Here is a 13,448-nt window from a genome sequence, read left to right as displayed (position 1 = left end):
AGATATTTTTCAAACTCAGAAGATATTTTTCAAACTCAGAAGTTATTTTTCAAACTCAGAAGATATTTTTCAAACTCAGAAGTTATTTTTTAAACTCAGAAGATATTTTTCAAACTCAGAAGTTATTTTTCAAACAATATTTAAAATAAATTATAAACATATAACAATATTTAATTAAATTAATGATTATTTGACCAATTATTTGAACTATTAATGTTTATCTTGAATCGGGCTCTTTTGGTCACTTCCTTTTATATGCAAATAAAATAAAAAATAAAATAGTATGAAATAAAGATTTTTATTTGCATATAAAAGGAAGTCCGATTCAACATAAACAACAATATTTAATATTTAAAATAAATTATAAACAAATAACTTACCTCTTAATAATTTTTCACAGATAGATATTTTTTTAAATTTAACTTATATTTTTTCACAATAACTTTCGCGCACAATAACTTGTCACAACCAGCCACAAAAGAATACTGAGAGATCTGAGAAAAATGAGAGTCAAAAATATGATGGGCGACGCGCGACGCTCGAGTATGGTGAATGTGTATGTGTGGAGAGTTGTTGGTTAGTTGAAATTGGGTTGGAACTTAGTTGACAAATAACCAGGGTTGTTAAAAGGTAAATAACGAGTTGATTAAAAACTTATACGTACTTATAGTAGTTATTTAAAAACTTACTTTAAACTTAGGATTTATAATGGGTTAATTTTAAACCACTAAACAACTTTAATGGTAAAAAGTCAGTAATTTAAAATCTCGTTTCAAACTTAAGGTCAAATTTGGTTAATTTCTAGTCTATAAATAGCTTTTTGTGTAAAAAAGGAGTTATTTAAATACTTACTTGAAACTTGTAATGAAAATCTGGTTATTTTTTAGCCCATAAAAGACAAATAAAGAAGTTAATTAGAAACTTACTTTAAACTTAGGATTTATAATGGGTTAATTTTAAACCACTAAACAACTTTAATGGTAAAAAGTCAGTAATTTAAAATCTCGTTTCAAACTTAAGGTCAAATTTGGTTAATTTCTAGTCTATAAATAGCTTTTTGTGTAAAAAAGGAGTTATTTAAATACTTACTTGAAACTTGTAATGAAAATCTGGTTATTTTTTAGCCCATAAAAGACAAATAAACAAGTTAATTAGAAACTTACTTTAAACTTAGGATTTATAATGGGTTAATCTTAAACCAATAAACAACTTCCATCTTAAAGTGAGTAATTTAAAAACTCGTTTCAAACTATAGATAAAATTTGGTTAATTTATAACCAATAAATAACTTTTTGGGTAAAAAAAGAGTTATTAAAATACTTATTTAAAACTTTGAGATCAGATTTGGTTAAATTCTAACCTAAAAACAACTTTTTGTGCGAAAAAAAAGTTATTAAAATACTTACTTCAAACTTGGAGTCAAAATTTGGTTATTTTTTAACCCTTAAAAAACAAATCTAGAAGTTGTTTAAAAACTTATTTATGACTTTGTGTCAAAAACGAGTTATTAAAATACTTTTCTGAAACTTTTGAAGAAATTTGGTTATTTTAAAACCAACTTCAAACTGAGGTTATAATTTAACCAAAAAAATTGGGTTGAAAAAATAACAAGAATGTAACCTGGGTTTTATAAAAGTAAATAAATAGCCAAAATATTTCCTTAGTTTAAAAATGGAATTTTTGAAACTAATTTATGACTTAAAAGTTTATTTTACGTATAATTTTAACCCAAAACAAACCTTCGAAAATACTGGGTTTTTTTTCTAACCTAAAATTACCCACAGACTTTTAACAACCCGTTTATAGCCGCTTTATGACCGCGGTTATTTGCAGTTATTTTATAACTTTGGTTATTTTGTAACCGAGGTTTGAAATTGTTACTTGGGTTGGTGCTGGTGTTGTTGTCGTTGACGTTGTAGATGTTGTTGAGGTTGTACTTGTTGTGCTGGTAGTTGATGTGCGGCATTTTTTTGGGAACCACCTGCATTTCTTCATCCAGAAAAATCCTTCCGTCTGTGGAACAATGCACATTAGGCTGACAAAAAGCAAGAAGAATACAATTTTGAAGTTCATGTTGAATCTGATTTGAAATTTGGAACAGGACTGGATGAAAAGCAGTACCGAATTTGCTTTGTTGATCAAAAATCTTATCTTATAATTATTTTAAACTTTTTTGAAGGTTTAACTTATTGTGAAGATATAAAATATAGAACCATTTTTTATCTAAATATATTCTTCAAGATTTTGATTACTCCATTTACATTTTTATCAAAAACTGTAATCTTTACCTAATCTTTTTTCAGACCAATACAAACTTTTCCTAATTATTTTTGTGCGCAAGTGAATTTGTGAACGATAAATTTGAGGTTAACCTTGGCTTAATTTCAGTTCAAAACTTGTACTTTTTTCTAATGTAAATATTTGAATCAAGTAAAACATATTTCAGTCACCTTCAATGAACAGGCTTACTGGCTCGTACCTTAATTGTTTTGTAAAGCGAGGAGCTATGAAAAAGATATGTTTGCTTTTGTTTTAAATTTTTATCAATTTCCTGAAACTTAAAACTTATGACTTAAAACATACTAACCTACTTTTTTTTAACACAATTACAATCAAATTCTTCTTAGTTTTTAATAAAAAAAACTTCCGCGAAGCACATAGCTAGTAATTTTGAACTAACTTACTAGTAATTTGTACTTGTTTGCTTTCAGCTTTTGAAGAAGCTGAATCCAATAAATAACATTATACTCAGGATGCTTCTTTTTTACTTCAACAGGTAAAACATAACCGAAAATTAAAAGACAATTTGCTTGAGTTAATGGATGTTTTTTTTTAAGAAAATATGGTATGCAGAAATAACTACTATTAGCATAGTGTATACCAAACTTAATCAAAATCATTGAAAAACTGCAAATACTCGAAACCGTTGTATGAGGGATATGCGTTCTAAAGGAGATATTAAAAAAGAAAAAAAAAACAACCTTGAAAATTAAAAAAAAAAAGAGTGTGTGTACATGTGTTGAAATTATACTTCCCACTCATTATATTAAATGAATTTCATTTCATATTTTTATTATATTTGTTTTATATTATTATTAAAATAATAATCAAACTGCGTATTTTTTTAACAATCTGATATTTCCGTACTTTAGCCCACTTGCCACACGCAACTTGTGACATGAAACATGCAACTTGCCACGTGGTGTGTGTTTTTTTTACCGTACTGCGGCGTACTGCATTCTTAAATACTAAAGAACTACCAACTCTAAAAGTGAAACGACAGCCCTGCTGCCCAATTGTCTCGGAGATGGCGATCGCGTCATAATCCCTTTGACATTCTTGTCAAAAAAACAAATTTTCATACCCACCGTCCCATAAGAAGTATAACTTCAAAAAAAAATCATCTGAACGAAACTTCAAGAAATTCAATCTACCCCTTTAGGCTGCAGCTTCATGTTCAGATGGACGCGCCGCCGATTTGTCCATCATCGTGACGTAATGTTAGTTTTGATTAGAACATCGAATTTTTTTTTTACACGAAACTAATACTTGCCTTACAGATCAAGTAATAATATCACAAAAATGATACCCCAATAAAAATTGCTTAAAGTGTTTCATTAACGACAGAAACCGAAAATCTAGAACGTATATACAAATATATAATGTGAAGGAACTTTTTTTTTAAAGGGGCAATCCCCGATAGGTCCCAAAAATTCAATGGTGCGCTAACAAACTTTCCTAAAAATTTGTGTTTATCATGGAAACTACGAGTTCAATAAGTCTGTAATTTTTTTCTGAGAAAATAATCAATAACTAAGTAATTATAATGGTACTTTACCTACCCTATTGAAATTTAGAAATCAATTGCATTTGACAATTTAAGGAATAATTTAAATCCTAAGTGTCTAGCTGTACTTATTAGAATTATAAATTTTCAATTAGTATCCTTTTAAGGAATGATAAAAGCCATATTAACTTTGCATTTACATTTATTTAATCAAAATTTTAAAGGAAGTACATTTTTAAGATATCTTAGAATGAGAATTAGGAAGTATCTACCTATATGTATTTTATTCTCAAGGTCTGTTGATAAAATCATTAGGTTAGTAGGTTCACAGTAGTTATAACAAATGAAAGAGATTACCTATCTACGATTAAGTCTTCGCGACATATGCTTGATAAGCAAATATTTACACACACCCGTTTCTCTTTCCTTACAATTTGCAGAATGTGATTGAACCTGAGTTATGTTGAAGACAAATAAGTTTTGAACTTGAAATTGAAACATTTCTAGGACTAACCAATTCATTTCCTCCTATAAAAAAGTTGTAAAGGTATCTACTTCCGGACATAAATAAATATTTATCTAAAAATATAGTTTTTATATGAACGTAAAAGATGTATACAAATATTATCTTTGAGATAACACTCTTTGTAACGAATGTAATGGGTGAACGGTAGTTAAAATCTTGACAGACGGTTTCAAAAGTGAATACTTATGAAATCAGCTTGGCCTCCAAAGGTTCCTTATCTTCAAAGTATATAAATACTCAATTTGACAATCTTCTTCATACAGTCTTCATTCGAACTTGTTTCAAATTAGATCAAAGATGAATTTCAAAATTGTATTTTTCTTCCTTTTCGTGAGCCTTATGTGCATTGTTCCACAGACGGAAGGATTTTTCTGGATGAAGAAATGCAAATGGTTCCCAAACAAGTGTCGCACATCAACAACCAGCACAACAAGTACAACCTCAACAACATCAACGACAACAACACCAGCACCAACTGGTTGATGCTCCTTGATCATTTGCAATGCTTATTTCTCAACCTACTCTAAATAAAAGCTACAAAATAAGTTGCCATTATGGCAGGAATCGTAATTTATTTTTATTATTAAGTTGTTATAAAATATAAATAAAACATAAAACAAAAATTTGATTTGTCCTATATAGTGCATTTTTATAATTAATAGCTCCATCAACTATGAATTTTTTTTTGTAATAGTTACCTTTTTAGAGCTTTGTAAAAAGTATCATTTATTAAAATTCCTTGAAGCTGGCATAAAATTACAAATATCAATAGGTAACTGCTTACATATTTTATCTCATCACTTGATTTAAAATCTCAATCCCCATTATTTCATTTTGTAACAATTAATTACCTTCATTCCAAAAAAAAAAACACCCAACCTAAAACTAATTGAAAAATCCTTCTCAACTCAAAAAATGTTTTGCTTTGCTAATCAATTTAAAAAGTTGTTCACCTTATCCTTCCGAAATTGAAAAAAAAAAAATCCAAACACCCACTGAATTCTTTTTGCTCTTATTTTCCATTCAATTTGCTTACAAAAGGACTAAAAGGAAGTGATCTGTGATTATCACTTTCTATCTCAATGATATAGCTTCGGGTGGTTGATTTTTCTTCTTCCACTTTTATAATATTCCTTGAGGGTGAAAATACCTTTGAAATAATTATTAGCAGGCGACCTTTTCACTTTTTTTTTTTTTTGTTTTTTTTCTACTTTGACTATGAACCTTTATGTCCTTTTTTCAGCAGTTTTTTCCTTTTTTTTTTTTGTAATTGAATTAAATCTATGGCCACTTTAGACCATCACACCGTCTCAAAATTTATTGAAGTATAATTGAAAACTAAACGATATTAAGAAATTCTTTTTGCCGTAAGCCAATGAATTTTAATACAATTTGAAGATTCATTTCGATTAGGGTAATTGAGGAAAGGCCAATGATTTCTCTGACATTTTTGAAACTTATTTGCTTGAAAGCATTTCTTCTATGAAATATCAGTTCCATAGGGTCGAAAAGTCAAATTATCTGGATCTGAAAACTATAAAGAAGCTCACAAATCGAGAGGTACAAAATTGTAAAAATCATCTTTAAAACTTAATATACTCAAGCAACAATTTCTAAAGCATTTCTTAAAAACATTTCCATGCAAATAAAATGATAATAAAAATTATCTTCAAAGTATTTAAAAATTCTTACAAAGGTAAGGTTTTTAGCTACATTAAAAAAAAAAAATCGCTTAAAAGTTAACCTAGACAAATCTCGTTTCTATGTTGGGTTTATCTAAGGCACTTGAAATAAACTTTCGAATATTTTAACAGCTTGTTTAGACCAAACCCCATTAAGCGAGCTCACCCCACAATCTGTAAAAGTAACTTTCACTTTTCTTCATTACCATCTTATAAAAAGCAAACCTGTAGTCTACCTTAGTATCTCACCCTTATTATCCCAAGAATAACGTTATAACCTAATAAGGGACGCATTAAAAAAAAACAAAGGAGATTATCTTAAGAGATAACTTTTATGGCCACCAAAGAATTTGTTTCCTCTTTCTTTTTACGTAAAATGGAAAAAAAAAAACTTAAAAGAGAATATTAGAACGACAATTTTTTAACTACCTCAAAGTGGCTGTGGTTGTGATGCCGTCGTATAATATACCTCTACGGAAATCCCCAACACCGGCAGAAGGTGGAATACCAAATGTTAAATTTTCGTTAAGTGTTTTTGGCAGACGCAAAAATTATCATCATTTTGACAACCACCATCCTCAAAAAACAGGGGTGAACTTTATAAAATCGGCTCTATTTAGGCTCCCGTTTTAATATTTTGGTGACTTAAGACTTATTAACTCCTTATAAACAACAAAATGTTGGATTGAAAAAAAGTTCTTTAAAATGTTCAAATCATCAAAACTGGCAATTTTGAAATAAAGTCAGACCTTTTTATTAACACAGTCCAAGGTCTTTGGTATTCTAACCGCCCCTGTGTTCCGGTAACTGAAAACAAGAAGAAAAGTTCTCCTTAATTAGTTCGTCAGTTCGTAAAGTGTATAGGATTTTTGGATGTTTGCCGAAAAAAGTAAACAAATTTAGGGAAATACTCCCCTAACGATGTGCTATGCTAGTAAGATAAAGAAGAGATTAGAGGTGAGATTTAATGAGGTGAATCCTTTGAGTTTTTTTTTAACACAGGAATTTTTAAAAAAGAAAAGTTAAGAATAAGGGCAAGAAATGGTTTTGGTTTTTTTTAATCCCTATCCTGGTATTCACATATGTGGAAGTTTATCATTATCTTCCTTAATAATTAATAACAGCAAAAGTTGACTTACATTTTTATGTGCGTCCCATGAAATCAGATTTTTTTTCTGGTTTAATTTTTCATTGCGTAAAGTATTCCTCTGCCACTATCCTTTCCACGTACACGTAGTCAATCACCCGCCAACCGCAGAATAGACAGGTCAATATAAAATATCACATCTGAAAAAAAATAAATATTGGTGCCAACATGTTGATGCTATTAAAAATGTATTCTTTATTCACCCACCACTCATCATCCAACCAACGCGTGCATGTGTAGTGTATATTATATGTCATTATACCAAACTCGTTTGTTGGTTGTTGAGAAACGATGATGATGAACAGGAAAATTTTCAACGCGTATTGCCCAATTACACACGCGAATTGAAAAATAATTGAAAGAAAACGTGAGCAGACAAAAATAATACGAAATACATATTTTGAATTTATTTATTTTCGTTCATAAAAATAAATCTTGACAATTGATTTCTTTGATTGAAACAAAAAATATTATCAAAGTGTAAAAAAATTATCAAGTATTTAACTTGAAACAGGTATACCTAGGTACCTAATACCTATAGAAATAAAATGCACCACTGGGTCGCACGAACTTGCTCTTAGAGTTAAAGTTGCTTAAATTTTTAAGACTTTTTATATAGAAATTTGGAAAAAAAAAAAAAATAAAATTCGTTTTTTTAAATAATAAAATAAAATCTAAAATTAAATTGCTTTCCAAAGCAACTATGCAGTTTTGATTGATATATTAACATGCATTTTTAGAAAAAAAATTTTCAAAATCTTTAGAGCCGTTTTTAAAAAAACTAATTTTTTATAAATAATTTTTTGGAAAAAAAGTTTTAAAATAAAATTGGTATGCCATTTTGTAGAAATCAAAATAAAATTTCAAAAAAATTCAATGTCCCGTTTTCGAAAATTTTGTATTTTAAAAAAAAATTTGAAAATTTTTTTTTAAAATACAAAATTTTTTTTTGGAAATTTTATTTTTGGTTTATATTTAAATTATATAAATGCTTCTTCACAAAAAGTTTCGATGACATCGAATAAGCAGTTTCGGAGATAATCGGATTTGAAAAAAAAACTGTTCTATGGCAGGTACCGTTAATAATGATTTTCAAAAAAAAATTTTTTCATTGAAAGATAGACCTTAGCTTAAAACTAACATTTGAATTTTTTAAACAAAATCGTTAGAGCTGTTTTAGAGATATTTCAATTTTACTTAAATCGGTATATGACAAGTACCGTTATTTTTGGTCCAAAAAAATTAATTCCAAAAATCCCTCTGGAGAGTCGCCAAATAACGCTACATACCAAGTTTGACATTAATCGGTCCATCCGTTTAGGCTGTAGCTCCTTATACAGACAGACAGACAGACAGACGGACTTCCGGGTCCCACTTTTTTGGCATTGTCTACCATCGTAATGTCATGGAAAAATGTTATCTCAACTTTTTTTTTGTACGAATGCATAACTTGATATATACATAGTACCTATATCGCAAGTAAAAACTTCAGAGATATGAGTTCGCATCCAGCCTACAAAACATAGTATTTTTTAGATTAAAACTGATTATTTCGAGTAATTGAAAAAGCCTTCTTCTTAGCCTTTTGGATTTGACGGGAAAAATAATATTCTGCCTTCTTTTATTTGTCTAGAAGTTTAGACATCAGACAGCTAACATTTCTGATTTTTTTCAAATCTGAAAGAAGGGTAATAGAAAAGCTTAAGTCCTGGTTTTCAGGACGCCAACCCGATGGCGAAATCCGCCATTTAAAAAAAAAAAAACTTTTGGTAAGATCGAATAAGTTGTGATTAATATAAATTTCTTTTTTTGTGCATTCTCTGTTTTTCACCGAGGACAACACTTTTGAGGTTTATGGTATATTTTTTATTTTTTAGGTTTTTTAAATTTTTTCTCGTCTCTCTGATAGTTACAGACAAAAAAACATCAACTTTCCTGTATTTCGTTCCACAAAATACCTGTTTTTTTTTTACTAACTTTCCAGTTCTATACCTAAACTCCCTTTTATCGGAATCAATAATTTTATCAAATATTAAACACTGAGTCGCTGTAAATTTTCAACTTCAATATTTTCTTGGCAAATTTTTTGACTCCAATTGACAAAATTTTTCCTCTGTTTTCAGAAAGACACAAGCGAGGGTGGAGGTCAATCCTGAATGTTTTTTTTTTCAATATCGATATGGCTGAAAATTTGTAGAGTTAGCCATGGTAACATGATAGACCATGATAGAAGGTGTCAGAAGTCGCTTAAATTTTTTCCGGATAGTTTTTTAACAAACAAATAGGTTTGCCATTATATATGTTTAAAATTATTATAAAAAAAAATTTCCCAAAAAAAAACTATTTTACCAATTAAAATAGTTTTCTAAATGGAAGGAAATTTAAATTCACTCCTCCCCCTGTACATAAAACAAAAATGCCTATATTTGACTCTTCCTCAAAAATCCATTTCTGTTTTGGCCCTAGCTAAATTATCGTACCTACTATCCCCAAACAAATTGAGAACTTTAGCAACTCTGCTTTCTTTTTGGATTCTGATATTTTGTAGGGGGGTGGGGATAGGTATGTTATAATTTTTTTTTTTGACGTGATAACGTCTTATAAATCGATGAACCATGGCAGCCACCACGGAAAAGTGACGCCATTTTCTAACGTTCCACTTGAAATTTTTAGCAGTGCGGCAAAAATTTCAATTAAAAATTAAAAATAAAATATTAGAGATACAAAAATCTTCTATAGCTTATTTGAAAGACAATAAAATAAAGTTAAATACATTTGAAGGATTTTAAAAAATTCTATCTTTTAATAGGGTAAATAGGGGTAAAACAAAATTTCAAAAAATTGGCTATTTTCCAAACGCGACAATGTAAAGCAGGCATGTCAAACTCAGTATTTCCTAGGGGCCAAAACAGCGAGATCTAAATTTTGATGGTCCACAAAAAAAGCTAAACTAGAACTTTTTTAAACAGATTTATAAAAGTAAGAAGAATTATAACATTAATGATTTCTTCCCGATAACTAGAATCTCTTCTTTACTACCATTTTATTTTTCACCAGACCAAGGTGTAAGTTAGGCTGGATTTTAATTCTCTTAATAGTTAAAATATTTGCTCGCATCCGAAAGTTGTATGAAATTTGCAAACGATTTTTGATTGCAGTTTTAAATTGTCCCAAATCTGACTGAAAAAGACGTATAAGATTCGGTTATATCCACTTCATCGAAATTTGGAATTTACTTCGCAGTTACATTAAAAATCGCATGCCTCCATTTCTATATCATTCGACATGTATTCTAATTTTTATGGAAAAAAAAACAAAGAATGCCATACCTAGGGCATTCATGATTTAACCTACCGTTGGATTAAATCAGAACGTTAGCTTCCTAATTCACGATATCTTATTAATTTATAATTTTTTTTTTTCAGGTACATTCCATGTCTGGTACGCAGATCGAGAAAAATTTTAGCATATTTCGAACTTTAATTGGTCAGAACAAACTCATAATAAGATACATTTTAGCTCCCATACAAACTGTCGAAAAATGTTTGCCGTTTTAAAATTTATCTGAGCATCTTATCGATAAATTTGTATGAGACCTAAAATTTAGCTCGAATTTGTGTGAGGGCCGCAAAGTTACTCGTTGTGGGCCGCATGCGGCCCGCGGGCCGCAAGTTTGACATGCATGATGTAAAGAGTTGAATTTTTGTTAATCAATAGATAAATTTATTGCAAGACTGACAATGGTATTGAAAAAATTCTAAAAAATTTCAAAACCAAGCTATTAATGGTTTTCTAAAACTAAATCATGAGGTAGACCTTTGACAAAGTAGTGATTATAGGTAGGGGAATTTTTTGTTGACAATTTGAAAAACGTCTTCGAAAGATAATAAAAAAAAAATTAGGGGTTGGATACGGATTTTTTTTGAAGTCTCTGCGTTTTGAAATATGAATTTTTGAAAAACACCTACTTATTTTGGGGTATTTTTGGGTGAGTTTTTATTTTCTTAAATTTTTTGTCGCATTCAAAAAATCTCAAGCTTATAGAGCATGTAGTCTATGACTGTGAGCAAACATTTGCAAAAAATTGGTATTTCAAAATGGTTTTTGACCAAATAACGGGAAAAACAATTTTTTTTTGTCCCAAGTTTTGTTTACCTTTTTTAACCGTTTTTTATTTTTATCTTTTTTCTTCAACTGATAAATAAATGAAATTTATATTGTAGATAGATAATAGACAGGACTATATCTGTGCATTTCAATCAATTTTGTAATCACAATTTTGAGATAACGGTAAAATAATGTTTTATTATTCAACAGGTTCTATCTTTTGATCTAAAGCAAATACAAATTTGATTTAGGTTAGGTTAGGTTAATAGGGTGGTGCACAGCTAAGCTGCTGCATACACGGGGGCCTGTTGGTCCATTGTGATACCCTCTTATTTTAAAAATCGCAATGATGTTCCTAAACTGGTCTATCGGTTTTCAAAGACTGGCTCATTAACGAACCATCCTGTACTTTCAATAAATTTTCTCATGTTAGCCATTGGTACCTGCGCTAGATCGTCCAGTTCTTCCACGAACCTCGTTCCAAAGAAACGAAGTCGGTTTGTTTGGAGGTTTGGACATTCGCAGAGCAGGTGTTTAATGGATTCTATCTCCTCTACATCTTGACAGCTCCTACAGAAATCAGGTGCAAATACACCCATTCTAATAGCCATTGTGCCAATGGCACAATGACCCGTTAGTACACCTATCAAGACTCTAATGTTCTTTTTGCTCAGGGATAATAAATACCGAGTTTCTTTTTCATTGGTTTTGGGCCATAAACTTCTAGAAATAATGCAATCGTCCCTAGTTTTCCAGGTGTTATTGATTTGTTCTCTAGTCAATAGGTCTATTCTCCTTTTGAGCACACCGATAGGGATATCTGGTCCCTTTGCTAATTGGATGCTAATATTCTCATTTGATGCTGAGCCTAACCTAGCTAGTTCATCCACTATTTCATTCCCTTCTATTTTGCTATGTCCAGGAACCCAGCAGAGTTTAACTTGGTTAGTGTAGCAAATACTATTGATTCTTTTCCTGCAGTTTAAAACCGCCTTGGATCTTATTGTCTCACTGTTTAGAGCTTTGATAGCAGCCTGACTGTCCACAAAGAATGTAATCTCCGAGGAGATTAGTTTTTCTTTGAGTACCAATTCTGCCGCTTTCTCTATAGCAAAAATTTCAGCCTGAAAGACACTACAATCGTCTGGGAGTCTGAATGATTCTCTAATATTGAGAGGTTTGCAGAACACCCCAGCTCCTGTTCCTGATTCCATTTTTGAACCATCAGTGTAGAAGGGTATTCCTTGTTTGCTGATAAGCGAATTGTGATCCCATCCTTTTCTTTCAGGTATTAAAATGGAAAATTTTTTATTGAAATCTACCAAGGGTGGAATGTAATCTGTAGTCGCTTCCAATCCAGGAACTGTGTCGTATCTTTGCATGATAGACCCATGACCATAAGTGTTTTGCTTCCAGTAGCCCAGTTCTTTTAATCGAAGTGCGCTTTTGGCTGCCGTGCATCTTATGAACTCGTCCAGGACTGGAAGGTCCAAGATCATTTCTAAACCTGCTTGTGGCGTAGACCTTTGTGCCCCTGTAATCCCTATACACGCTAGTCTCTGTACTTTGTTAAGGTTCTTGAGATAGCTTGATTTCTCAACAGCTTCCCACCATACGATCGAACCATAGGTAAGTATGGGGCGAATAATCGCCGTATACATCCATTGGATGACTTGAGGTCGCATACCCCATCGTGCACCAAAGGTTTTTTTGCAAGTGTAGAAAGCGCATAGTGCTTTTTTCATTCTTTCTTCGGTGTTACGTTTCCATGTAAGCTTGGAATCTAGGATTACTCCAAGATATTTAGCTTCTTTGGAAAGTATCAGACGAATATCATCAAGTTTAGGAGGATTAAAGTCCCCTTGTTTCCTTTTCTTCGTGAACAGAACTAATTCCGTTTTAGTGGGGTTAACCCCAAGACCATTTTGGGCTGCCCAAGAAGATATTTCTTTTTGATTTAACTTTATTGAGCATCCTGATGATGTTACCCTTCATTTGGTATATCACACATAACTGTACATTCACTACAAGCTACACAATGTTAAATTAAAAAACTTGCAAAATACCTCAAAACACCTGTGGAGATCTGTTGATCATGAACAGCCACCAGTGTGGGAAGTACCGTAATCTCAGTTTGGAATTGCGACATGGTTGGCTTTAAAAAATTCTAACTTTTTTTTTTGGCATCGCAGAAATTAG

At 30.8% G+C, this 13,448-nt stretch overlaps 1 protein-coding gene across 1 annotated transcript; it reads right to left on the bottom strand.

Annotated features, from left to right (window-relative positions):
• Nucleotides 1–11,614: 11,614 nt before the first annotated feature.
• LOC129913535 (uncharacterized) lies at nucleotides 11,615–12,994 on the bottom strand. The gene has a single exon (XM_055992267.1). It carries the CDS (start codon nucleotides 12,992–12,994, stop codon nucleotides 11,615–11,617), a length of 1,380 nt encoding a protein of 459 aa, XP_055848242.1.
• Nucleotides 12,995–13,448: the final 454 nt, after the last annotated feature.

The sequence above is a fragment of the Episyrphus balteatus genome, chromosome 3 (genome assembly GCF_945859705.1).
Source record: "Episyrphus balteatus chromosome 3, idEpiBalt1.1, whole genome shotgun sequence".
NCBI lineage: Eukaryota > Metazoa > Arthropoda > Insecta > Diptera > Syrphidae > Episyrphus > Episyrphus balteatus.
Note: the sequence above shows the minus strand (reverse complement) of the source record. Positions and strands in the feature narration are given on the sequence as shown.